The 27,825-nt window shown below is 42.5% G+C and overlaps 1 protein-coding gene across 1 annotated transcript; it reads right to left on the bottom strand.

The window, feature by feature from the left end:
• On the bottom strand, window positions 1-27,078 carry LOC112565083 (prolactin-releasing peptide receptor-like). Its single transcript, XM_025240336.1, is given in 6 exon segments — window positions 1-4,641; window positions 5,659-6,417; window positions 6,420-6,678; window positions 22,986-23,151; window positions 23,154-23,859; window positions 26,545-27,078. Coding segments are annotated over 5 exon segments (1,539 nt in total). The 5' UTR covers window positions 23,404-23,859; window positions 26,545-27,078; the 3' UTR covers window positions 1-4,536.
• Between the last annotated feature and the right edge of the window lie 747 nt (window positions 27,079-27,825).

Below are 27,825 nucleotides of genomic sequence, written 5' to 3'. Positions count from 1 at the left end.
AACAGTTTTCAGATTTATTTGCTCCATGAACAGCTCACGTGACACACGTCGATACACAAACCATCAAAGAAGTCAACGTCTTGTAATAATCATAACAATGCATTGCGCCACGCGAGAACATAACATATGATCAACCATATCAATGCACATGTAGTAACACTCGGTAATATCACAATAAGCAATGATATATTCATTTGGTTTGATAACAATAACAGTCGGCGTGTTCGCCACGTGTTCCATCGCTGCACAAAATATAAACCGTACATGCGATTATACATAGCAGCTTGTATGACAGGATGTACACATGATAAACAGCTGTATTATCATTAGAGAGAGATGGATACAATATTTTACAAACTGGGGGCATTGAAGAAGGTTTACTTCTTCCAAAGTGTAGCTACACTAGCGAATAATAACATCATCTTCGGTCTCCACGGGTTAACAGATTCCCAAACTAATTTTAGTATTTTCCAACCTCATATTGTGTTTTCCTTTGTGTCCTTATGTCAGACATAACTGAAAATTATGAGGATCCTACATTTGTAGGTTAGTAGTCAAGCACTGATGGTGTTCAGGGTAAACAAACACTTCTATGACAGATGAAGACTGTCAGGATGTGTAGCAACTACAGGGTGGGTAGAAAGTAACCCCAGTAAACATTACTTGTAACGTTTGTAAACAGCACCGCATTTGCATGAAACAGAATATATTGTGATTACTAAACTGCTAGAATTTCATTGCTGATTTCTGCTTTTATTTGAGAGTGACAAGAGCAGCCCAGAATGACTACCCCTGGCACTCTGTGAGCACCTACCAGGCATCCCTCTAGGACATGTCAGGTTGTGCCACTAGGTCCAGAAACAATTGCTAAAAAAGCTGGTGGACAATGTGGAATTTTAACACTATAAACAACTTTGCCAGTCAATTGTCCACTTTAAAATTTGCTCCACTACAATCAATCAACGAGTAATAAAATTATTAACAATTAATAGGAAAATTTTGTAATACCACTGGGACTTAAAGGAAACTTGTCGCCACTACAGCAGCAACCAAAGCACACATTGTGTCTACTTCTATAGGAAGGGAAATAGTGTCAAGCTGATCATTGTATTACAAGCACTTTCCACACAAGCGACATAAAGAAATGTATAGCATGTTCGATTTAAACAACCAAAGGATAAGACCAAAAAAGAAGTGCGAAAGGAAAGAAAAAGAGGACGAGTTTGTATTTTTTTTTAGGTTCTTTAGGATAAAAAAAACTAACAGGGTGATCATTCATGCCTTGTAATCTACACTGGATTGTTTAGATATTTTTTAAAACCCCTAACGGAAATTTGCGAGATTTCCCTATTGCACCCTTAGTCGTACGTTCGTCATCTTCCTAACGACAAGAAGCTAACGGAAACTCGGAACTCTCTTGTAGCGGAGGCGCTGAAGACTGAACACGCGTCACTCGATATGTTTGACGATCAGGCGATGCCAGGGACGACTGCAAGGACTCAGTCTTAAGATAAGGAACAATTTTTAAAAATATAGAGCTGATAACAAGTCCAGAAACTCTTGCTGGTCTTGAAATGACGCACAGCCACGAGTGCCACCCTGTACACCTGTACAACTACAAATATTGCAGGTGTTCTATGGCAACGAACTAGCACTTCCTCATAAATAAATAAATAAATAATGATATTTGAGACACATAAACACTGTTACTTGTCATTTATTTAAGAGTTGTGTTCAGGAATCGCCTAGCAGACTGTCACCTGTTTCTCGTGTTGTTTATAAAGGTGTAGGGGTTGGTGGCAGGAGATGGTGTTACAAGGTCCATGGACCTTTCTGTGTGTCACACGGTTTGCTTTATCACGAGCTTGTTTCTAGCATGGAGACGAAATGCTCTCACATTACTGACACACGTTTATCATGTATCCTTCATAAGTAATGTGATGAACCTCGTACTTCTACTATACTGGATTCACTATTTTGTAATATCCACATAAACTCTGCTTATCATATTTTTCTTGACAACACGGCGTAAATAAGAACATGTTAAAAGAAAGACCAACTGTTTACTTTTCTTCCCTGTCTTCTTAAAAAACAAGAGGAGGAATTCTTTGTTACTCAGATGTAACAATGATTTACCCGATGGGATGCTTGGGAGGGTGGAGGTACGGCAAAGCGTGGAATACATGGACAGACATGAAAGGTGAGACATAAATAAAGAATCATGGCATGATTAGTTTTGATAACAACAGTAATAATTTGTACACAAACGTTTCCTGGCCTTATTTATGTTCATTTATATACGATGGAAAATGAATACAACTCATATTCAGCATTAAAAATGTCTTTTTGTTACTCATATAATGCAGTTCAAAAAAATTTTAAAAAAAGACATTGCAATAAACCACGGGTTTGTGTTGCAGTTTAATGAGAATGAGAAAAATGCTGCGGAAGTTTAAAACATTGTGAAACGCGAAATGAAAGAAGCTTGAAAAAATATTTACAAAATATTTATAACTCAGTCCAGGCGTGCGAGACACACTGTAATCTTGTGAATGTGACAATAAAATAGAGAAACCGAGGAAAATGGTTTGTGCGCTCTGTTTTTGTGTTCTGGAAGATAGAGATGGACCTTAATCGTGCCACGCGCATGCTCAGTCACATCAATGCACTCAGCTTGTCCTCCCCTATCCTCCTTAGCGCTAGGCCACGTGACCACATGCAGACTACAACTCATACCTCCACCGGGCTCAGCCACCACCACGTCTATCACATTTTCTTGACTATCACATCAACACACAACTGCAGCACTCTGTCCTTCCGTCAGAGATCTTGCGGAAGGTAAGAGCAGAAAGAGTTGACCCTTGACTAAATCATGTCGATTGTAAGACTACTATGTCTTATTCTATTTTTGATACCCGTTTGATGTTATTTCACTTTAATGAGATAGGTTTAGAGAAGGTTAGAACTACTAACGACACAGCTTTATCCCTCCCTCACATCACCACCCCGTTCTGAAACATTTTTGTCCAAGATGTGGGCAAGACAGGGCTCGTCTTACAAACCTCATGACAGCTGTACCCTTCATTAACGGGCTCTTCTCATTAAACAAAAATGAATAATGCTGCCATCTTTTTATCTTCATGTTTCTGGATTCTCTCACTCTTACAAAAGTAACTTTTTTCTTGCTTTGTAACAGGTTATCTATTAAAACAAATTTAAAGATTATTAAAACATTTGTAAACCTATTAAAACTTGCTACCTTCAGGTTACGACACGTATCAAACATACAAAACAAGGGTGAGTCAGATGTAAGTAATTCTGTGGTTTGACTATTTTCTTATAGGTGTCTAACTGCAAAATGTTAAAACCACGTCCTGATATGAAACATTTTAAACCAACACAGGGTTAGGGCTGCTAGAATTTGGGTTTGGGTTAGTATCGGCACAAAATACATTCTAGGAGACACGCACGGCTTGTTGAGACAGTCTGAACAAGGAGAAATAGTAATTTATACAATAGTATGAATATATATATATATACCGTGCTCAAAATGCGATGAAAATGATGACAATGTTAAGATGCTTCGGAAAAAAATATTTAACACAGAAAAGGTAACCGGGAGCAGTGCTTAAAAATAAAATTGTTTGCAATAACAGTCTTGAGCGACCATCGAGCTCTCCTGTGGAGAAGACACGTTGCACGTGAACGATCACACAGGCTGAAAGCATGAATGATATTCTGGAGGTGCGCACGTGCGCGAGCGTGTGTGTTGATGTTTGTATTTTAGTGTTTGTGCACGTGCGTGTGTGTGTGTGTGTGTTCGCTCGCGAGCTGCTGTTTGCTGGAGTGTGGGAGGCAGGCTGTTGCGCATGCGTGAGTGTCATGACGTCATGGACAGACGTTGGATCAATACTCGTGCAGCCTCCGCCTGGGTGGATGCTCTTTCTGGAGAAGACGAAGTGCCAGGGACAGACTTGTAATATTATTTCAAACCTAAGAATAGGAAGCAGAAGAATTTTTCTTTTAGAGAGAACAAAGAATGGTGAATTCTCCATCCTCTCTGCGGCTGTGACATGAGAGCTTATTTTTTGTACATGTGAGATGAATAAATTATGTATCATGCCACTTAAGCCAACATGTAAATGAAAAATATTATATATATATACACACACAGACATAATACAAATATTGCAAACAGCAGATTAATATTATAAGACAATGTTGACATGAGGTTTCTAGCAATTCAACAATTTAATATTTTTTTTTAAATTCATGAACATTCCCTCCTTTCTTTCTACACATGCATGCACGCACTCCATCCATTTCTCTCTCTTTCACACACACAAGCACTCACAAGACTTTTTACATTGAAAACCTCACTTCGAAGACATATCGTGACTTTTCACGCATTTTTCTTCCGAGACAGGAAATTAATCATTCCAATTTCTTGTCTGGATTTTAACTCGGCCATGTCACCGGTCAGCTTCAACTGACATAATTTCTTCACACAACCACAAAAATTTCACGCCAGTAAAATCATACATGTTCCGCATCATTTGACAAGCGGCTGTCCATAATCATTTGTTCCTCAAACAGGTTACTGCAGTTTCCGTTCAAGTAGTGCTTCTGAAACCGCCGACGCTGAAAAAGAGAAAAAAATAGCATTCGAAACACCGGATTTAGCAAGCCCTTATCAATTATTTTGTGTACACCATCTTGGGCATGAAGCAAGCAAACACTGCCAGGTCGCCATACATCATTTTCATTGATTTTAGCTTCCACCCACCCCGAACTGGGCAAAACGATCCTGGCTGACAGGGTATGTGTTCGTTATTTGCACTCGGGAATTTCTTTTTGACAGTTAACATATTGATCATGTTGTTTTGTTTTGATTCTTTTGGATTGTTTACACTGGATGATTGGAATTGAAGGGTTAAAATAAAGCAACGATTGACAAACTATATCGTTGATGTGCAGATCTTTGATTCTGGCTTGTTTGCATTTTTTCTATTAGGGTTGAAAAATAAATTTGATAGCAAAAATTTTGTTTTGATTTTTTGATGGTACCGGCGAGCGTTGTCTGGAATTTTTTTCAATGTTGGAATATTTCTCGATTTAAAAAATTCTTCTTTAAAATTATTATTTCATTCGTAATCCAGAAAATTTTTAGCTCAGAAGAAAACTTGCTGTCTTGCTGAAAGATAATTGATAATGACCCTTGTCTCGTCCTCCTCCCCTTAATGGCGGCTTTAAACAGCACAGTGTGAGGTGGCCCTAAGCGAATATTATGTATGACAAAAGATACAAACACTCAAGCACGAGAATGTTCTATTCAAACTTCTTTATCGTTCTTTCCTGAAACTCCAAGAACTTGGGGATGAGATAAAGATTGTGCATTGGCAATGTTCGGGAGACACTTTGCCGGTGTAGGTATGAGAAGAGGAGCAACAGCAATAAAGGAACAGCAGACATCTGCGACGAAACGTTTATGACAGAAAGACAAATACTTCACGTGATCAACAGCATTCACAGAGCTGATGGGAGTCGTTGGAAACAGCAGTGCACAGTGACATCTGGACGAGGGTTAAAGTTTGACAGCGAGTTTAACTAGTCAACCTGAGCGGATGTCTTTAACCGTCTTTACAAGAGCTAGCCTACCTGAGCCGAGTTATGGCGCCTGTTGCTGAAGCGAAAATAGCCACGGAGTCTGTCTTTGGTGGCCGAGGACATCCGCCAGGAGGCGAAGAGCACGGGGGTCGTGCAGGTGCTCAGAAAGCCGAACCAGGTGAAGGTGATGTAGGTGATGTCGTACGGGTCTTCGTTATTATCGTTCTCGTGCACAAAGTAGTTGACAAGGATGAGGATGTTCAGAGGGCACCAGCACATGGCAAAGACGGTCGTCATGGTGATGAGATAGTTTTGGGTGCGTTTTTCCTTGGCCAGGTCCAGGTCGTCGTCAGAGTCCTGCGTGGAGCGCTCGGTGGTGTAGGGCTTCATCCTGGCCGGGAGTCGCGGCAGTGTCCTCCGGGTGATCCCCCAGCTTTGATGCTTCCGCCTCCTCCACTTCCACCACTCCCTCCTCCGTGGTGGTGGGCGTGGCCGTGGCCGTGGTGGTGGTGATGATGATGGTGGTGGTGATGGTGGTGTGGGTGGTGATGGTGGTGGAGGTGGTGCGGCAGCTCGTCGCCCGGAAGACGCGGGGTCAAGCCGCACGCTCCCAGCGGTTCCGGACACCCCTGAGGTCACGTGTGACGTGGACCACGTGCCGCTAGCCTTGTAAGCGTGGTCGATCAGGTCTCGCGCGGCGGATGAGGCGGCTGTGTTGCTGCCGCCACCGCCTCCGCCGCCGCCCTGCGACGCGAAGTGGATGGAGATGGACGTGGCCTCGCGGGACTTGAGTTCCGCCGAGATGCGTACACGAAGAGGAAGGCGATGACGGCCAGCGGCATGGCGTACAGCGTCACGAAGAGAGCCCGGATGTACTCCTCGATGCGTTTCTCGATGGACACGTAGCAGATGCCGACACCGTCGAAGTCGGAACCCAGGGTGGCACCCAGGTCGATGTACTTGATGTAGATGGCAAAGGGCAGAACCATGCAGACGGCAGCCACCCACACGGCGATGATGCACAAGCCTGCCGGGAGCCTCGACTTGAATGGATGAAGGATGAGCCGGTATCTGCAAAACAATTTGAATGGAATACTCATCAAAAAGCAAAGAAAGAAAACACTACTCTTGACACTAAGAATACACTCCAAGAAATATGAATTTTTTTCAAGTATTATCTTTTGTTCAGCCCAACGACAGCACAGATGCAATATAAAAATATTAAGAGGAGAAAAAGTCATAATTAGCCGAGTGAAGTTTGCTTTTAGCTTGTGTCAGCAGAATGTCTTGAAAACGAGGCCATTGCACTGACTTTTCTACCTTGTGCAAGAGTTTCAGTACCTTAGACTATCAGTTTCGATCAGGGAAAAGAAAAATCGGACAATGGAGATATAAAAAGAAAAAAATCGATGAAAACCTGTCGTGTTTTTGTCGGCAATGTAACGGATACTCAACGATGTCGATGTTAGTTGTCTGGAAAATATTTAGAGTACAGAGAGAGCAGTGCTCGTATAAATAAGGATTTTCATCAGTCCTGCAGCACTGCAGAAAGGAAGAATAAAAATCGTGTTAAAGAAACGAAGAATTGAATTGAATTATTGATTTGGTGGGTTGAAGACCCTTTCAAGAAACGAAGATGGAGAAAAAGAGAGAATTACAGATGTTCGGATAGTCATGGATATGTGTAGGTGGATTGCTGTATGCCGAGACCAACGCTTAGCCTCTTGCGAAGTTCTCCGCTGTTAGTCTCGGCGAGCCCAAAACAAAAAATGTGAATAAACCGGAAGCTTTGTCGTCTAATGCCTCGTTTTAGTAGTTGACTGGAAAACATCGTCTGCCAGCAGTCCAGGGGTATTAGTTCGTGGGGTAGTTGATGACAAAACGCTTGCTTTTCCCGCAGAACACGCATTCCGTAATTCAACACGAGGATTTTCAGCGCCAGACTACGTCTGCACCAGTTATCACGTGACCTTTACTCATTTCTGTTGTTGACGTGTGTAAACAAGCTTGTCTTCCTGTTTGTCGAGATTGTCTGCATTCCACTTTCTCTTAACTTCATTGTTGTTGTTGTTGTTGTTGTTGTTGTTGTTGTTGTTGATGATGATGATGATGATGAGACAGATTAGCATTGACTTCGGTAGCCTGTCCACCCAGCAGTTGATGACTCTGACCTCACAGGGACCGGGTGGAAGGAATGTGCTAGACTTCATCTTCACTGCTGAGCATTAGAACCTGTGAGCCACTTACAGATCGCAGGCTGCGATGTCCCTAATCACTTTGTTTGAGTTTTCCATCACAACTCATGCTAACAGACATACTTTCGTTCAGCCATTAATTAATTCGATGAATGTTTCCCCGAAGAGCGTATTCAGATCGTTGCAAGGTACACGTAGATGATACTTCATCATCTTTGACTGAGTTTTATTAAGAAGTTCGTTGATGACATCAGCACAATCGTGGTGCTGCTGCTTTTTAAAATGTTGACATTTGTGAGCAAGATGAAATGAAGCTGGAAATAGAGGATGTAGTGAGATTTGAACTCAAGCCCGTGTCGCATATCGATGGCTGCAATACATTTTTGGGGTTGATGTTGATTGATTGTTGTTCTCTCTGCACACGTCACCTCATTGGGCTCCAACACGTCACTTAATCGTCACCTCATGTAGCGGGAATTAAAGCACGAACCATCCTCATTTTCTCCCCTGGCCATGACTTCCTCCCCTTTATTTATTTTGCTGCACGAGGTGGAAATATAATTAACACACAGGGGAGAGGTAACGCAACAATGATGCACTTTCACTGGTAATGTCACGTGACCTGTCTGATGCGCGCGCACAATTACACACACACACAGACACATAGACACACACACACAGACACACAGAAGCACACACACTCCCACAGAGGAAGAGCTTGTTACTTAGTTCCCAATGGAAACGCACACAAACAAATAAAAATCAGTTTTCGTGTTGACAGATGGATGTATGCTACAGGCACAACACACTCGCCGCATTGTTTGTCATTGTTGTCAATGCCTGTTCGTGTCCTGACAAAGGACAGTTGTTGACCTTCCATTGACACGATATTTAATACTTCACCCAACACATCTAGCTCGTGCCTGGGAGGGGAGAAGTCAAACATATACCCTAGACACGGTAAACAATCCAGAAAATGTATTGATTTCGATTAAATAATGTAAAAAAGGGGACAGTGAACTTCAGCCCGTCCCCAACACCAGTTGTAGTCAAGGTCCTACAGTCATCGTTCGCTTTGTATCATGATGTCTCACTTGATAATCTTGCCTAAAATATCCTTGAATATCATTTTCTAACCTCCGTCCAGGACAAATGACCGTTAGAGTGATCTGTCTTTTTCTTCCTAACCTTACTGAACATTATCTCTCAGCTTCTAGAGAAAATGAATCATTTACAAGATGATGACGACGACGGTGATAATGGCAAAAACAGTCCAGTTTCGATGACACTGATGTAGAGATAAAGAAACATCCTCTACATCGCCTTCATCCTCCTACACAACAACAACGAAGATGATGACACAGGCCTTTTGCACTCCAGAGAAAGGAACAATAACTCATGTCACCAAGAACAGTAATAACACCCACGGCATCCCAGAACAGAGGCCCTCCTTCCTCGTCTGACCCCTTCTCCTCCTACGCCCTCCATCTCGTAAACAGGCCCCTCCCCTACAGTTCGAAATAACCTTTAGGTGGCACGTCCCCCCTCAACATTAAAAACTGCACAGACAGGGTAGTCAGTGTAGGGCAGGGGTCTCAAACACGCGGCCCGCGGGCCGTATGCGGCCCGAGAAACATTTTTGTGCTGCCCGCGGCCACGTCCGCGGTGTATATGATGTTTGCTTTGATTAAAAAAAATTATTCAAATGCAATTCAATTAATTCAATTATTAATTATAAAAACGTTATTTTAGTATTTAACTGCAGTGACAATTGTGTTCGTAAAATTTAATGAAAAAACATTTTCTTTTGACTGGCTGTTACTTTCCACTGCGGCCCACATGCTAATATGAGTTTGAGACCCCTGGTGTAGGGTATCTCATTCATACTGGGTGGGGGAGCGGGTTGTCGTTACTAGAGGACTGGCTTTCGAGCCCCGAAGGCATGACAACGAGGTAGGGGAGCAGGAGTCCCCCTCACAAAAGCTAAATGAGGATTCTAATACCACACACTCTATGACAGGGATGGTGTTTGAGTTTGCTTAAAAAAAAAAAATCAAATGATAAAAAGGTTTCCAAATCTTCAGTTACAGGTCGAAATTTTGAAACCCAACTAAGAAGTTGGCAATTATTCTTCCCACGTTTATAACTCTTGAGAGACTTGTTAGTGTCTCACATCTCACTCCTTACTGGCTTACTCCTAGGATACAGACGCCACTTCTACTGTTTTTTTGTTGGGTTTGTTTTTGTTGTTGTTTTTGCTGTTGTTTTGTTTTGTTGGTTTTCTTTTTTTGCTTTGTGTTTTGTTTTGTTTTTGTTTGTTTTTGTTTTTTTGCTTTGTCTTGTACGTCTTGTGCTCCAGAATCTACCCAGGAGGTTGTCATCTTCAGACCTGAACGCCATCTTCAAGACAAGCAGTTCAGGAGTAACTAACCAATCAGATACTGCAACGCTCCACAACCTCATCCTACAGAGACAGTTTTTTTTAAAAAAGACACTATGCTTCAGGAAACACCGGTATTCCACAACAGCTAGGTACATTTAAAAGATCTCTGGGTCTGAGGCCAAGGTGCCGGCAAGACTGTGACTGCTGTGCCAAGTGTGACTGAGTACAAAGGTACCTGCCGAGATGCCAGCAGACGCTGAAGACCTAATGCAGGGCGGTGTCATGTGATGATGATGATGATGATGATGCCGGCGTTTTTGCCAAAGCTTCGTCCAACTGAACTTTCTTCCTCTGTCGGGCAGGAGCACTGCACGCGCTGCTAAGGAAACTTGCTGGGAGAATTTGTTCTTTAAGTCGTTGAATCCCGGCCAGAAGGGATGATGGGACTGGCGCACGCTCCTCCGGAGCCAGGAGTTCATTTTTAGCGGTTGTATTGTAGGAAGATGCGACACTGTCACGGAAATCTGCGAGCACATGCAGCGAATGAAAAGGATGTTTTTAAGTCGAGGAAAATAGTGATTAAAGTCTCCCATGGCTGCAGTGATGGGAAAATTATAGGAGTAAGAAGAAATCTCATCGACATGCTGCAGAAGATGATTCTGAGAGAAAAACACAATTCCCATCTTTTGTTTTCTCGTGACGACTGAAACATCTTCAAATACCAAATCACGTGTTGTACATCGGCGCTCACCTGAAAGAAACTGTTCTTATATATATGTATATATTCGGGGTTTTTTTTTTATTTGTTATTTTTCTTCTTTCTATCCCACCTTCCCACTGTTATTATACTACAATATCTACCAATAACTACCACCGCCTGTAGGCAAAGAAGAAGCAGTTCTAACCAATCGTGCTAAAAGCAACCGAAGGGTAGGCTGGTTATTACTTATCACCCTGAGTATCAAAAGCTGTTGTTACAAAGTATTTAAAAATCGTCAACAAAATACATAAACATTTTTTCGTCTATGCTTCAGAAAATTAGCAAAAGTGCGTGTACTAAGAATAATGTACAAAAAATTCAAAAGCACCACATGTCTATGGTGTACGTGTACAAAGGCAGCCATGATGTTGAGTAGACAAGTAGTCTTCACCAGGTAATGGGATATTCATTGTTTAGACTCTCTCTCTATCCGAGAAGAGCAGAAAGCTGGGAGACAACTAATTGCATCTGAGAAAAGTGCGGCGAGATGTTCGCGGACAGTCTGTCCTAGACTTCCATAGACAGCCAGCGGCAGAAGCCAATCCAGCGTGGTCGTGATGAGGACAACAAAGGGGAGTAATTTCAATCTCTTCCTCCATCCCACCCACCCCCCTCAACCCATCCCCCCAACTGTGCTGTGACTGACGCCATTCAGCACTCGGTGCAGGTTCAGGAGCTGGACCAACTGATGGACGGTCATTGCGAAGGAAGGTTTGAGGGTGAGGGGATGCTGAGGTCAGGGTGCAGCGGGGTGGGGATGAAAGTCCCCACTCCAGACTGGTTGCAAGTGTTGAACGAACCTCCTTTCCAAGGGAACTACATTCCAGAGTCAGGGACGGAAGGATCTACAACTCTTGTCACGTCCTACGGAGGACAAAGATGGAGCCGCGGTAATGCCTTCGGCTTTGAAGTGTGAGGAGACAACTCTCCTCCCTTCTCCACCTCTCCTTTTATCTCTGTTTCATCAGACCGCGATGTGAACGGCACTGTGGACGTGTACAGAACGACAGGAGTCACGAAAGACAGTAACGGAAGCCAGGAGTAGGGACCGGCAGTGGTTTGCAATATGTTTGCAATGTTCCACATCTGCTGAATGTCAACGGTCTCACGGAATAGTTTCAAAATAAGATTCTCGTGCCTAGGGCTATGAAAATGATGAAAAAGGCTATAAAAAGATAGAGCGAGAGTGGGGCAGCCTTTTTAGGAGCAATTTCAAAGTGAGAGGCAATAATGTAATGGAGTTCGACATAAGTCGGTTTAAAAGTAAAAAAAAAAAAAGGTATGGACGCGATTTTAATAGTAAGTAGGACTTTATATTTAATTGAATTTAAAGGTTCCCAGTCCAGTTCTCTTATTAGTTTGGAATTCTTTTCTTTTTGACTCTTTTTTTTTTCGATGTCGTCTTATCTTTCGCACGCGGATGCAACAAGAAAACAACAATAATAATGCAATTCTTTGTTATGTAAAATACGCATTATCATCATGTTTAAGTGATCGAAAAAATGTAAATGTTTGTCAAACTAAATAGTTTTCAGAAGTTTAATTCCAGCTGTCAATAATAAATTATTAAATCAACGTAGTCTAGTCACTGGTTCAGCAGAAATTTGAGTTCGAAATCTTTGAAAGTGAAGGTTTCAATAAAAGTTTTCAAAGTGTTCATCCCCTGTTCATCGTCTACATCAGCATGAGCGACTTCATGGAGAATCGAGTGCAACGTGGCTGTTCATCCTCGTCCTCTCCTCCTCTTTCCTGTTTATATCTTTCTCCTCTCTTGACGACTCCAGGTTGAACGAACCTCCTTCGAAGGCAACTACATAAAACTCACATTCCAGACTGATGGACGGAAGGATCCACAACTCTTGTCCTACCGAGGACAAAGAGGGAGCCGCGGTAAACGAACGCCAGAAGCCCTCGTTCTGGTCTTCAAACATTTTTACTGGCTTTGCTGTATAAACGTTTGTCTTAAAGACATCTGCATCGTCTGGCACAGTGTTATATCCTCCTGCAAATCCTGATCTCGTCAGGTGGAGGTCTTTGAGAAACGTGTTCTTGCTTAGAACATGGAGTCAACAACCGCCTCTACCGTCCTCGACTGGAGAAAATCTTGTAAACAGTCGAGCATCGCAACCTCATCCTTTCCTAGCCGATGAAACTTTTTGACTACAAGCTTTTGCAAATATCACGAAAGGTAGCTTCTCAGCTGCGCAGATTGCTGTTGTTTTTTTGTGTCTCTCGGGATTGTCGGTTTACTGTTTCTTCCCATTCAAATGTCAACAGCCGGTGGAGTACAAAGACAGTCAATATTGCTGATGCTTACATCTGCTGGCTGCTCTGTCTCTCCGGCTTTCCTTCCCACGCAAACGACGGTTCAGTTTGCACATTTTGTTCTGATAAAACAAAAAACGATTTATTGTGGGGATCAATGTTCATAAACGCGGAGAAAATAAATGGGATGACATTTCTTCTAATAATAAAAGCAGAGACGAATTAATAAAAAAACCGACAAAAACATGGAGGGGGGTAGAGAGAGAGAAGGAGGAACAAAGAACTCCAGCCTGCTCTCAGAATGCAACGCTTTGTTGAAGTTTTTTCACAGTTTATTGTTTGCTTTGTTCTATAGTTCGTGGAGTTTTGTTTGAGATGAATAGTTTGCAAACTGAGCAATGCACTTTTGTATCGAGCACTGCGTAAGTGGAAGAGATCGGCGAAGAAGGAAGAGAAAGGTGAGAATAAGAAGAAGCAGGACAATTGCCGCCGAGTCGATGAAGACGTGAATAAAAGGTGAGGAGTAAAGTTCCGGTTTGTTTTGCTTCTGTTCAGTCGATATGAGGAGCGATTAACGGAAACCGCCAGCAGGACGTGGGATGCAACAAAATGAACCGTTAAAACAACCGGTCAGATGTCACTGGGATCGTAGCAAGAACAGGCAAGAGGCAGTCAATAGATTGAACCATAACCCAGACCTTTCTTTCAACAAGGAATTCATTCAGACGTTCCCTGCAATGAAGATGTGACAAAGAGATGCCTTTCTCCCTTCCCAGTCCTGTCCCCTGAACGCAGAGTTCGAGACTGTGACGCTCGATGGTTTGTCTTCCATCATCCCGTCCTCACCTTCATCTCTCTCACCTGCCGAGAAACTTAGCACACGTTCACACTCCGTCACAGTAATCGTTACGAAGACCGTTGAATTAACTCCAACTTTGGAAAAAAGTGTAATGAAATATAAAAACAAAGGAATTGTTTCTAGACCCGGCAGGAAGTTTTCATCGTGACCTGCACCGAATGCTGGATAATCATTCCTCCGGCAAGCAGCACCAGCAGGACACGACCCTCATCCGTCAAGACATGGTGAGACAACCAGGGACAAACCCCCGCATGGCTGCTTTAGAAACACAGGACCTGTGTATACGACATGATCCGTCAAGAAGAAAGGAAGCAGTAAAAATTAACAAAAAAAAAGATGCAGGACATCGACTGAGTGTAGATAATGAAAACGTGTCACGAGGGATGGCAGAAAAGTGGGGACTTGTTTTTAACTCAAACTCAGGACCGGTGGAGGGAAACAGCCAGAAGGCACGTGGGATGAAGAGAATCGTTAAAACAACCGATCAGACGTCATTAGACCTCAGCAAGAGCAACCGCACGGGGCAGATGATTGATTAAACAATAACACAGGCCATTCTTTTAGCAGGCCAGACAGATTGTCAGTGCTACACGCAGAACTCGGCAATCGTTTGCTAGGACCAAAGGGATTTAGTTGGAAATTTAAAAAAATTAAAACAAAATCTGAGAAATCACACGCACACACACACACACAAAGCACTCCGGTAATGTAGCGACTTTGAAACAATTCATTTAAATCCATGTTTTATATTTAAATCAAGGTATTGTATTGTTCATGTCGATACTTTAGTTATTGCGATCACTATGTCTTACCATTTCCTGTATTAAAGAATTATCAGAGTACAATTTCTTTCCTAGTGTTTTATTGGTGCGAACTAGTATTTACATCAACAGCACGCACAGAAAGAGGCTAACAACACTGACGTCACCTTTGTACAAGGATACCTTCATGTCTGGAATGTCTCAGCCAGTGGAAGCTCTGAGAACTGTAGGAACTACATTTTGTGTACAAATGGAAACATCATGGTTTTAACCTTTTCTGTGCGTGATGTTGAGAACAGAAAAGAAATATTCATCCATATGTATAAAAATATTTTGCACTAAACTTTTACTCAATAGTTTGTAAAAGCTTGCACAGCATTTTAACATCAGAACGTGTTCCTAAAGAGCCGCAATGAACTGTGGGTACAATGCACACAGAACTCATGATCTGGACTTGATTCAATCACACCCGATAATTTTTCATCAGCCATCACGATCAACTGCTTACCATCCATGATGTCTTTCGATTGTTTGCTGTCATAGACTTACAGTCGGGCATCGTTACCTGACCACAAAAGAGGTAAAAGCTGTTTTGTATCTCCGACTTTTGATGTACATAGATGTACACGCTCGCGCAAACACACACACACACACCTCGTGCATACAGAGACATTCAGTACAAAAAGCTGTAATCATATCATTGATGATGGGGATGGTGCAATACCGGGGTGATTGTGTTTGTCGTGGTTTTCTGGACACCATTACAATAGCAAAATGCAAAATACTCCGGAAGATTTTACTTTATTTTCATTTTATTCGCGTTTAATCTGTTTCGGCGACCGCATTAGTTTCAGAAGCAAACAACAGTTGATCTACAACAAACGGTCAACTGCACTCTCTCTCTCTCTCTCTCTGCATTTGTGATGGTCCTCGTGATGACGAATAAAGAACTCCAACAAAAGATGGACGACAGGCGTTCTCGTACAGCAGACAAATGAGATTGGGAGAAAACGAGTCAACACAAAAAGCAGGAAACAGCTAGTCGGTAGAATAAAAATATCAGAAAACATTCTCAACAAAACGAACGAAACCATTTATATGGAAACAATGTCATTTGGTCTCAGATAACGAACAAAGAGCATTAAGCAAGCCTCCTTCGTAAATTGGGAGAGTTTTTCAACAACAGTTCAAAAAGATATTACTTGTTCAGATCCTGAATTTTCTCTCTCGTTAAAAAAAAAAAAGAAAAAAAAAACCTCTCAACGTTTCCTTCAAAGGCTGTGAAAATGTCATTGGTTCCATTTTCAATGACAGCCAGGGTGACTCAATCTCTTTAGACAGGTCTTTCCGAAGTGTTATTGGAGGCCAGATTGGATGCTTTCACTTGTCAAGAAAGCCTCAGCCTCACTCGTCAATGGAGGAGAGTGGGGTTGCTTACCGCCCAGACATCAGTGATGTTGTCCATTCTGTGGCTTCAGGAAACATCTTTGTTACTGACGTAGTCGGGGTCAGTGGGGCTGGACATGGAATCTACTAGGATATCCTGTCCAGAAACATCTGTATGTGAGGTATGCATCTTGTAGCACAGAGGGACTTACAAAGGTCGAAATGTTATAGTCGCTATCCTGACTTCCGGTAGAATAAATATTTGTAATAAAACGAGCGAAACAGGATTTGGACACCACAAGGGAATAAAAGGGGAATATAAAAATTCAGAACAAGAAATTGCACTTTACACTTATGATGTTCAATCATTCCAATCATGGAATCATGCAAGAACTCAATCTTACTCCTGATATTCTGCACCACACATATAAACATATCATTCACACACACCCACACACGCATATACACATACACACTACCCACACGGACATGGAGGCTAGAATAAAAAAAAGGACCAGGCAACAACAAAACCGAGCTTTTTTGTCCTGAAGCACACGTGACATCACAGAAAGCACTGTAACGATGACGAGCCAATTAGCCGGGCTGTTGAGCCTGTGTTTAATAAGCAGTTATCAGTCCCGGATCTGACGCAACGTTAACAGTTGGCCGTGGTGTACGTCAACAGCACAGCGACTGAACCCTCGGAGGCAACAACGTCCTCCTGCGTATTGATCTCACAGTAAAAGGTTCCCCCGAGCTGCCAGGGGCAAACACGGAGCTGTGGACAAACTTCCAGCTACACAAGTTGTTTGCCAAACGCTTCAGACAAGAGAAATGATCAAAGGCCGTGTTCGTTATGTTTGAACAATCAGAACCATCGTCATGATGATGGTGATGACGATGACGGTGGTGGTGGTAGTAGAAGTGAAATTAAAAATAAAGAAGTGTAGACTTTGAGTTTCCTGAGTGAAAGCTAGACTACCAAAAGAGGATTACAGAGACTTTTTGTCTGTAAATGTATGCTGATTGTATTCATTGTGCGTTCCTGTTCATTTTCCTCCTCTCCATGGTCCAGACGCAGGCCAGGACAGTCTGGGGAGGACGGCCCGCCTCCCACATCCAGGAAATTAAAAGCAGCTCTCCGATTGAAATAAGGACCTCGGCCTCCAGCCTCGCGCCCGCCGCAATGACGTTTTAATTCAAGAGGTATCGAGCAGGATGTCCGCGGGTCTTACCCACCACATCACCACAGGCCTTTGGTAACTTAACAACCAAGCACCCCTCACTCAAACCAGAATTAGTAATTCAGGGTGGCAAGTAAGGAATGAGGCTACAGAATCAGTGTCAAACGACCACCTCGCCCTTCCTTTATTATTCATATCGCCAAAACATTTGTTCATAGACATACCTCACCCTTGCTTTATTTTTCAAATATTTAATCATGTTAAAAGTTATAGAAACATTTCCATAATTTTCATAATTTTTTAGAAATATTTCCTGGTGTGTCATCTTCAGTCCTGGTGTGTCATAGTCACCGTTGCTGTGTCCAGACCAGACTGTGATGCTATCTGGCAGCAAAGAGTCTACTGAATACCTCAACATTCCCAAAAGGCAATAAAGGCAAGTCCTTCCTTATTATATCAGCAGCTTCGCCTCTTCCTTTTGCCGATAATAATTTCATGCGGGGCGAGGATCGAACGGGAACCTTCCAGCCGCCCGAGTATTTGTGTAACCATGTCGCCGATGTGGGTCGAGACAGGGGCGCCAGAATCTTTTATTCGTCCATGCAGGCAGGATCAATGGGTGTACACGGGCGGGAATCAATTGATTCTTTCAGGCAGGCTGAGAACATTTATCCACTTTTCGTGTAATCTTAGCAAACGGCATATTGACCGAGCTGACTACAGGGTCTGTGTATAGGTCAGAGGGCTGTAAAGGCAGAAACAGTCGACATACATCAGCTTCGCAGACGACACAAAACTTGCACTCAAGCACATTCTCTGGCAGCACAGATTCCTCCTGGAAAGGGAGGATGACATGGCTTCTGAAGTACCTCCAGTGATATAGATATCTCTATAAAAGTCCGGTTTCTGTTGGTGTGATTTGTATTCAATATTCTCCAAATATCAAAAATATTGGCTCAGTTTGCCCCCAAAAATGTCAAGCTTTATGGTGTGAAATGTTTGTCTGTATGGCATCCAAGAATTTGGCTCACATGTCCAATGGATGACGAGGAATGTTTCAACTAAAACTAATCAGAAAAAGTTGAAGATGGCGTGGATTGGCTGTTGTTTAACCCTCTGTGTCTGCACGCTATTCTCACAACACAAAAAGCACCTTGATCCACCTAAAAATGTTTGTTACATGAATTTCCCAAGATTCACCTATTTTTTATTTCAGACTTTCGTGATCGTTAGCTAAATAAATGAAAAAAAAGAGAAGAAAAGGTGAATGTCAGGAGAGAAACAATGTTTAACTCTGTCATCATCATTTACTCAAAACATTTCACAGAATTATTTTTGTTGTCTCTAAGGAAAAAAGTTAAAAGAGTTTCGTTGAGAGGTACGTATAAATGAATCTCCCGTATAAATATAAAAAATCTTACTTGCTGAATATATAATCACAATCTGACACTAAATGTGCATTCATTGAAAACAACAGAAAAATTAAATTAACTATAAAAATCTTTTATTCGAAAAAGAACGGAAAACTGTTAGGTGTTTATATATGAATTGTTAATTTTTACATATAAATAATGCTGTTAGTTTAGTTTGTTTTACTGTTTATGAATAACATTATTATTGTGACTGTCTCTCACAGTGTTTTATTTCATACACTATTAATGAAATCGCTAAAACAAATTAATCTACATCATCTCTAAGCCACTATGAACTTTTCTTTATTTCCGGGCTACCAGGTGCAAAGAACAAATTGTTAGATACAACTCCTTTATTGTTCTTTGTTCAGAATATATTAAACTTTTTTCTTTAGAGGTTCCTGTCACAAACTACAGCAACCTACAGTAACATTTCATACTCATTCAGTTTTGGTAGAAGCAATTTTGGTAGAAAGTCCATGATATCTAAACTATTGCTTTGAAACAGTTGGATGGAAGCCTGCAGTGCTCATAGACTGACACCAAACCAAATAATTATAAATACAAATTAAAATAAAAAATTATGAATTAGTAACTATAAATAAAAATAGATAATATTCAAGCTCCATGGATTAAAAAGTTTGAAATATAATGCAAACATGAAGTCAGAATATTAATATTTTCTGTGAGGATCTTTCTAGTTACTGCGGCTTTGTTATCTGATACTTTGTCACATGTCTTCACCATCTAACTGGTTTGGCCACTTTCTCCATAAATCGAAACACAACGCGAAACATTTGTTTTGGTAGGGATGTATGTCCTGTTCTTTGAAGGAAAAATGCTTTTCCTTGTGCTCTTCAGTTTGTTGCAAGTGTTTGCTTCTGGACTGTGCACAAATATTTGAGTGTTAATTGATTTGCCCGTAAATTTGACCATCGTGTAAACATTGCATTTAGCTTTACTGTAACTGTAACACTTCAAGCAAAATAGTATTGAATACTGTTTTTACTTTTTTTCTCCTCAGTGTTTAACTGCCAGCCCACTCATTATAAGATATTGTACTCATCGAAACGCCACTGGTGGAGCCCAAAGAGTGGAAATGTAGCCAATGGTCGACTGAATGCAGGCTCTGAGAGAGATCAGACAGGTCCACAGACAGACACGCCGACACAAAGTTATGTAAATAAACAAATGCAAATACTGACAAACTGACTGATTAGACACACGGATGGGCGAACGTGGACGAGCAAACACACCCACAACAGAATGTTTAATGGGATTATGGTAGGTAAGGCCTGGAGAAGGGCGATACCCGCAGCCTGGCGTGACTAGGAACTGTTGACCCCTCACTCCCAGCACGGCTGTAGTGTTCACCCCCGAAGACAGGCGATCAGGAGGAGGTTGGCGGCGATTTGCATGCTAAGCCAGCCAGCAGGCCGTCCGCAACCACGCCGCTCCTGCCGCCACCATCGCCGTGCTCAACACAATTACCAAGTAGACCTCGACGTCAGCCCGAGTGGGACCGCGCATTGATCAGGCAATCTGCGCATGCGCCAAGACGGAGGGTTCCCAACGGAGGTGGGTAGCGAGAGATGCTGCGCAATTACTTGCCACAGCCGCTCCTCGCCTCCCTTTCCCCGACTCCCTTTCTGCCCTCCACCCCACCAACCAACCCACCCACCCAGGAGCGCGGGAAGCTGGCCGCTCGAGTCCAGTCTCCGCCACCCCGTTCCTGTCTGTGCACCGGGGGCTGCAGAGAGGCTTTATATAAGGGCTGAGTGCATCGATTACGGGTAACAGAAATAAACACAGAGATTGTGCTGACGTAAACAAGTTCTGTGGATGGGGAAAAGTGGGGAAAAGCTTGGGTGCTTGGGTGCTCTGTGTGTGTGGTGCGCGTGCCTGAGGGTGCAAGGAGCTGCAGTAGAGGCAACTCCATCTGATGTCATGAAGTAACGGAGACCTACAGCTGACGGAAAGATACAGCTGCATGACAAGAACTAACGAAGACTAATTTAGGTTTTTACTTATATAAACAGGCGTAGACTAAAAAATAAGTTTAGGTGGAATTGATTACTTCTTATGCAACAGAACCTTTTCAGAATTTCTTTACTGCCATTAACATATTAACACGAGATTTCCTCTCAATGGATGGCACATAAAACACTTCTCGACAAAGAAAACAAATGAATAAGACACGTCTCCTTACACAAGCAGACATATCTTGCAGTCTGTCTTAGTTTAGAATTTCCGTTAATGCGTTAGGTCTTCATCACCTGATGCGTCATCGTACAAATTGTCGACATTCGTGGCCGTTAAACTTTTCCATTAAAGTGTTTTTCTCCCAAAGGCTGGCACGGAAATGGGCTGAAACGCTTCCACCTTATTCAGTCAGGTGTAGAGACTACTGGTGTAGAGACTACTGGCTAGCAAAGGTCTGGAGTCTGTTCAGCTCCATTGATGTTGCCCTTTCACGACAGATCCGTCTGCGCCATGAATTGAGAAAAGTTTGAAAAAGACAAAAACAAAGAGAAGAACGAGGCGGGATTCTGGAATTGTCATCGATATTAAACGCAGTCACTTAACGAAATTGATTCAACTTAAAACCGCCTTGTCATTATCACCTGTCATTAAAAAAATAGGAAACAACTTGGAACAAAGACGGAGAGTTGCTCACCCATCCCTTGGTGTTTATTTAACTCACATTTTTATCCTGGTAAATGGGTGCATGAAGAACACCGAGTGTGTGTGTGGACCTCTGTCTTTTTTTATTCCTTCGTTAAATTAGTTTATATTATGTCTAATACCATACAGAAATCTTTAGTCAAGGGAATAGGCTTCACAACGAGTTGCCCCATGCCTTTACTTTGCACTTCCAGACTTTGGAGGGAAAGAACAGTCGTTGTGGTCAAAACCCAGCAACATTAAAAGCATCCAACAACTCACAAGCATCATTTCGTGCTGGGACAGACTGTTTTGCGGGAGGCAAAGCATTTTATCAGGAAAAGAGAAGCAGCAGGACTGCTGTGACCGCCATGCTTGTCAGCGCTCTAATGTTGCACTTACATCGTGCTGCTCACCCAATCATCTTCAGATCCACTTTAGGGGGGAGGACAGCCGTTGTGGTCACAGCTGATGAACGTTGGTGGACTTGCGAGCAACAGCTTTTGACGGGCGTTCAGACCGGAGCCTCACACTCACCCCAAGGCCCTCACCGAACACAAAGATGGGAGGCTCATGGGTGTCGGATGTGGGGGTAGACCCTCCGATTCAGACTTAAAGGGACTTCAAGATGCTCGTACTTCAGCGGCAATATTGCATTCTTTTCGTCGTTGAGAGTAACTCTATCTCCTCTTTTAAATCATCTGGAACTTCTCTACCACTACCTTATATTCTTTCGTGGTTTTTTTTTTTTTTTTTGGAGTCCATGAGTGCTTCTCAAGAACACTGGTGATAACGCCGACTCGTTATTTACACCTTAAAAGTTTTTAGATTATAACATATCCTGACAAATAAAACTAATTCAGGGCTTCAAGTAGTAAAAAACCCATCAAAAATAACAGCAAAACAGGATCGGGAAGTATATTTTTGGTATGCACTAGACTAATTGTGGAAGTATACTGTTACAGGACAGGACGAGACAACGCTGGAAGAACAAAGGACGGTAACGAGTCCTCGAAGAATACCGGCCAGTCTCGCCTGACGTGGCATCACGAGATTGGCAGCGGAAGCCTCAGGCCTTTGATCACAGTGACATTGTTATTGCTGGCAATAAGTTCTGTCATCTCTGCCCCACACACATGTCGATAATCAAACTGATCACAGACGAGAAACTGCTTTTGTTCACTGGATCGGGAGGACAGACAGCCAAAGTTTAAAGCTCTGCGGGATTTGCTCTTTTTTGTTGTACGACTGGACTCCAAGCAACTCATACTAAGTTAATATTAATTAGTCTTAGAGAAATCTGTAATCAAGTACCGTGGCCTTTACACCGACCCTCAGACATTAGACACGAGGGAATCAGATTAGTGACATTCTTTATACAGATATTATATAAACACAATGCTTTCTATAAAACAATGCTGTATATAGGTAAACTATTTTAGAACAAACAAGAAATATGATCAGGGACAATTCAGATCTCATCAAAAAAACAATTTCGGGTTTCCTGACCTGTCAATGGCGATCATGAGGAACGTCAGCATAGAGGCGTGGATGGGGAAGCTCTGCATCATGGGAAGGAAGAAGCAAAGGAAGGAGCCGAAGAGCCAGTTGTTGATGAGGAGGTTGGCCAGCGTGATGGGCAGCACGAAGACGCACTTGATGAGGTCTGAGAAGCCAGGTTGCCCATCAGGAAGAAGGTCTGGTCGTGGTACAGCCGCCGGCGGCCCAACACCACCAACATGGCGGAGTTGCCGATGATGCCGATGACACCGACGAGGGCGTAGACGAACATGAAGAGCGGGTAGACGTAGCGCACGGACCGGCGGACGTAGAGCTGGGTGTAGTCCACCTGCCCCGTGCTGTTGTTGTTCATCAGCCACTGCAGGATCATCTCAATGTACGTTTGCTTTGACTCGGCTAGCGCCATCTTGGAGGACACGTGATCGTTTCCCGGGTTTGGTGGACGACTAGCACTTGCAAGGTAGTATTTTTCCACTATCCTAAGGAAGTTACGTGAATATTACGTGGCTATGGAATACTACCTGTTGTGTTTCTGGAAGGAGACAGATTCTGTTGTCTTTCTTCCCTCTAGGATGCAACTGTCCTGTAGCATCTCAATAATTGTTTTCAATGGTCTACTAAGGCCATCCTAGGCTTCTGTCAACGAAACTTAGAGAATCGCATTGTGAACTTTCCATCGCTGCTCCTCTGTTATCGCAGGCAGTGTGATCCATGTAAAGGAATGCAAAGTTCCTAACAAAACAAAACTGTTGTTAATTATAAAATTCGTAGATTTTGAACTGTTTTCCAGAAAAGTTGCCTTTACAGCCAATAGTTGTGTGTAAGACAGTCGCTGGGAACTTCAGTCGAACCCTTCATAAATCTGCAACCAGATGTAAGAAACTGCATTAAATTTGGATTATTCCTTGTTTAAATCCTTAACACTAAATAAATGACTAGTAAAGTATCTAGAATTATTGCCAGAATGGAAAAATACCCTCCATAACACTTCATAGAACAGAATATTGTTTAACGCCTCATAAATATTATCAAACTAGAGTGAACTAAGGTCATTTAGCTACAATCATGTTAAAAAACATGTCTAGTCTGCTAAACAGTCGTTAAATTTTAAGAAAAATTTATTGCAATTCAATTGCAAACTGAACATAAAATAAAATGGTTTAATGAGCTTTAAAATCACTGCAAGGCGCTGAGCTAGAGATTATTGCCCATAATCTGAGTGGCTCAACATAACAAGCACTGACCTGCAGCAAAGCGTTTGTCATAAAAAAAAGAACGACGGACTTGTACCAGAAATAAGCTGTTAAATATTGCTAACCACTCGTGTATGATGGGTAACACATGTTTGTATGTCACAGTTAAATTTGGTTTTAAATATCTTATAATGGTAATAAAGGAAAGGTTGAGTGTTGATGAAAGAAATGGGTGAGTGGAAGATGCACGGAGGGAAAAGCAGATAAACAAACAGATAGGATAATGTTTGGTCAGTGAGCCAGCAAGAGACCATCTTGAAAGTCTGATATCTAGTTAAGTAGCTAACTGCCGACAATGAATCTTCCTTCCCGATGTTTTCTAACAATCGAAATACTATCAATACTACTTCTAATGGCAGTGGGGATCTGGCATATATAAAATAACAACTGTAACACATTTCACACGCTGTGAAGAGGTCGACAGATAAGACGGCCTCTACTGAGGTCATCATCCTTTCAATCAACTCCTCCACAGAAGAACGAAGAGAATGAAAATGCTCCTGGGAGAATATCAGACTGTCTTTCAGCAACCATCCCCACAGCCGACATTTCATTATCATCACAAACATTACCATTTTCATGCTTGTCTAACTTTCCATTTTCTGAATTATCATTTTTAACCCCCTTCATTTGCATTTTATTTTTTTACATTCCTTAACCAAATTTTACTTTTTTCCATTGGCGTTTCTCAAATGTAATTTTTATCATATTAACTGCTCCTTTCACAGAAAAATCTTGTCTCTAAACATAAAAAAGAAAAGAAAGCGTGTCTGTTTTATATGGAAACGATGTAAATAATGCCCCGTGTAACACCATCAGGCGGCTTCGGGAGAAAAAAGTTATTAAGGTCAGAGGTCGAGAGCTCGGGGCCGTATATCAGCGGATTAATTAAATCCCTGCCTTCCAAGACCATGTCTGAGATAGTGATGCCAGCTTCCTGTATTGTGTGTGCCAGCTATACAGGAGTGTTAGTCCGTGATGATTCATGGAGATTCAATTACAGCTGTATACAAACGACTATTTACTGGGAAAATGTGAGAGAAATAATAAACAATCCTTATAATCTACATGTTACATACATTACATATGCTCTCTCTCTCTCATGGAAACAACAACACCACAAACACAGTTTTACAAACAGAAATTCACATAGATACACACTTTTAACATAATTCATGCCGAGTTACAAGTCCTTTGTTGTCTTTTCTATTTCTGTAAATTTCTAAGGATGCACGAAGAAGATGTGAGACAGTCTCGCTCAGAGACATCGAACAATGAAAGTTAAAAGTCAAAGGTCAATTTAAAACCCACATACTTTAAGTTAGGACTTCACTCCCTGCAGTAAAGGACAAACATAGACAAACGGTTGAGTAAGTGCAGGAAAGTTTGTCACGTGACAGATATACAAAAACATCACTAAACGTTTGTCACGTGACATATATAAAACATTTTTTCCAGAGAGAATGTTCACTTGCAGGCTGAAAGTACCAGAATGAAAATACTTTTGATTCATAAGGTTGGGACTGAGGAAGCTGAATTCGTTCTCCTGCATGGGTAAGACTTCATTCATGTGGAGGTCTCCTACTCTCCATCAATCAATACGACATCGTGCTACGGACACCGAGTACGAGACATTGGCGCCATTAATATCGAACACACGAACGGCAGCACTTCTGTGGGATAAAGATGAATGGAGGATTTTGTAGAAATTTCTATGCCTTTCGATTATTTGAGTATGAGTGCGAGAATACCTACATTCTTGTACGCATGCGTGAAAATCTGTGCCCCACAGGAAGCTAAATTATTAAAGCAACGTTTTCATTGTAATCAAGACAATATAGACAGACGAAGCTTAACGGCGTTTTTTTTTTCTTCTTCTCTCTCTCATTGTTCCAATCACACTGTAGTAAAAGTGACTTGGAAATGCCTAATGATATACATTGATACATTATTTTCATAACCTGATCATGTACCCAACTCTTGCATTGTATCTAAGACCTATCTAAAGACTGAGCTAAGACTTTCGTCTTGAAAGCAAAGCTTGAAATATATTTTACAAGTCCTTACATGAGTCAACACTCGGTAACCAGGTGTATTCACCAACAGATACGGCAATGAATGATAACTAGGTATTAACATCCCTACATATACCTGAACAAAGGTACCAAGACGATGTTAGGCAATGCTAGCTGCTCACCCACATCCCCGATGGCGAGTGAACAACACAAAGCAAGGTGAGGGTACAGAAGACGTTTGTCACACCTTTCTAACGATCAGTAGAGATAATATCAAACCTGCCCAGCGTGCTGTCCTCTGTGGCCAGTCCTGCTGGGACTCGTCTGCTTGTCTCCCATTGTAGCTTCTCTCTTCACAATGAACACCGAAGTATTTTGTTGGCAGACAACGTCCACTACGGCATCCCTCCCCCCAAAATCAACCTCGATAGTCTTCTTCTCGAGCGAATGAATATCTCTCTCTCCCGGTGTTGGACACACTTGTTGCCGCTTCCGTCCTGCGTTTAGTCCGTGATGCGCCGGTCTCTGATGGAGCCACGACAGGCGCGAGGATGTGGGGGTGGGAGGAGCGTCAGGGTAGCATACCCTCTGACTCTGTGCGCGTGCCGCACTGATATGTGCAACGTACCAGGTGCCAGACAATCTCGTCACCCAGCCTGCAGCAGCACGGCCACACAACCAGCAGCAACAGGAAGCCGGAGCCGCAGCAGCAGCAGCAGCACCAAACCGCTGCGACTATAGCAGCATGCGTGCAACGGTAAGCTTGAAAGACGGTCGCCGCTGGAAACGGCGGACTGCGGCCCGACTGCGGCCCGACTGCGGCCCTTCTGACTCAGCAGGCGATTACAGCTGAGGGGAGGGGGAACCGCGAGGCTTGGTAAGAGCCCTTTACATTGTCTACTCCTGTCTGCAATATGTGAAGGTAGAGTATGGGGTAGGGGGCGTTATTTTATTTTTCTGGCGACGTACTCCGTTTCCCCAATTCCACCCCTCCCTTCCTTTAAGAGTTCACTGACCTGCTCTCCTTGGACTCTCGAAGGAAATTCTTGTAATCTGCCAGTCTGAGTGGCAATCGAGGCGGCGAGGTTGGTCAAGGGAGCGCAATGGTGGCAACAAGGGGACTGCACCGTGGCCAGTAAGGAACGGGTTGTGCGCTCAGACATCAGATCGACGACACCAGCGATATCGATTGGCATCGGCGCGGACCACGTGATCTCGCCCTGCGGGGAGGAGGGAGAAGTCGAAAGGAGGAAGAAAAGGTTGGAGTGGTAGAAAAGGAAGAACACGAGGCATTCAAGCGGAAGGTAACAAAACATATCCAGACAGGTAGAGTGAGGGCGAAATTGCTAGAGTTGACCTCAGTTAACATTTTTGTTTATTTATTTACTCAATAAGTTTTTAGCAAGTTTATTTTTAGCTAAGCTGGGTTTATTTTGACTACAGCGACATACCCAGGGCGCGTGTAGTGAAAAGCCAATGTCTTGATGCAAAGATCAATCACACGGAAATCCAAATGAAAGCAAGTCATCAGATATGTCAATGTTGTTCTGCAATTAATCA

Source organism: Pomacea canaliculata, linkage group LG5 (assembly GCF_003073045.1).
Source record: "Pomacea canaliculata isolate SZHN2017 linkage group LG5, ASM307304v1, whole genome shotgun sequence".
In the NCBI taxonomy this organism is placed as follows: domain Eukaryota; kingdom Metazoa; phylum Mollusca; class Gastropoda; order Architaenioglossa; family Ampullariidae; genus Pomacea; species Pomacea canaliculata.
Note: the sequence above shows the minus strand (reverse complement) of the source record. Positions and strands in the feature narration are given on the sequence as shown.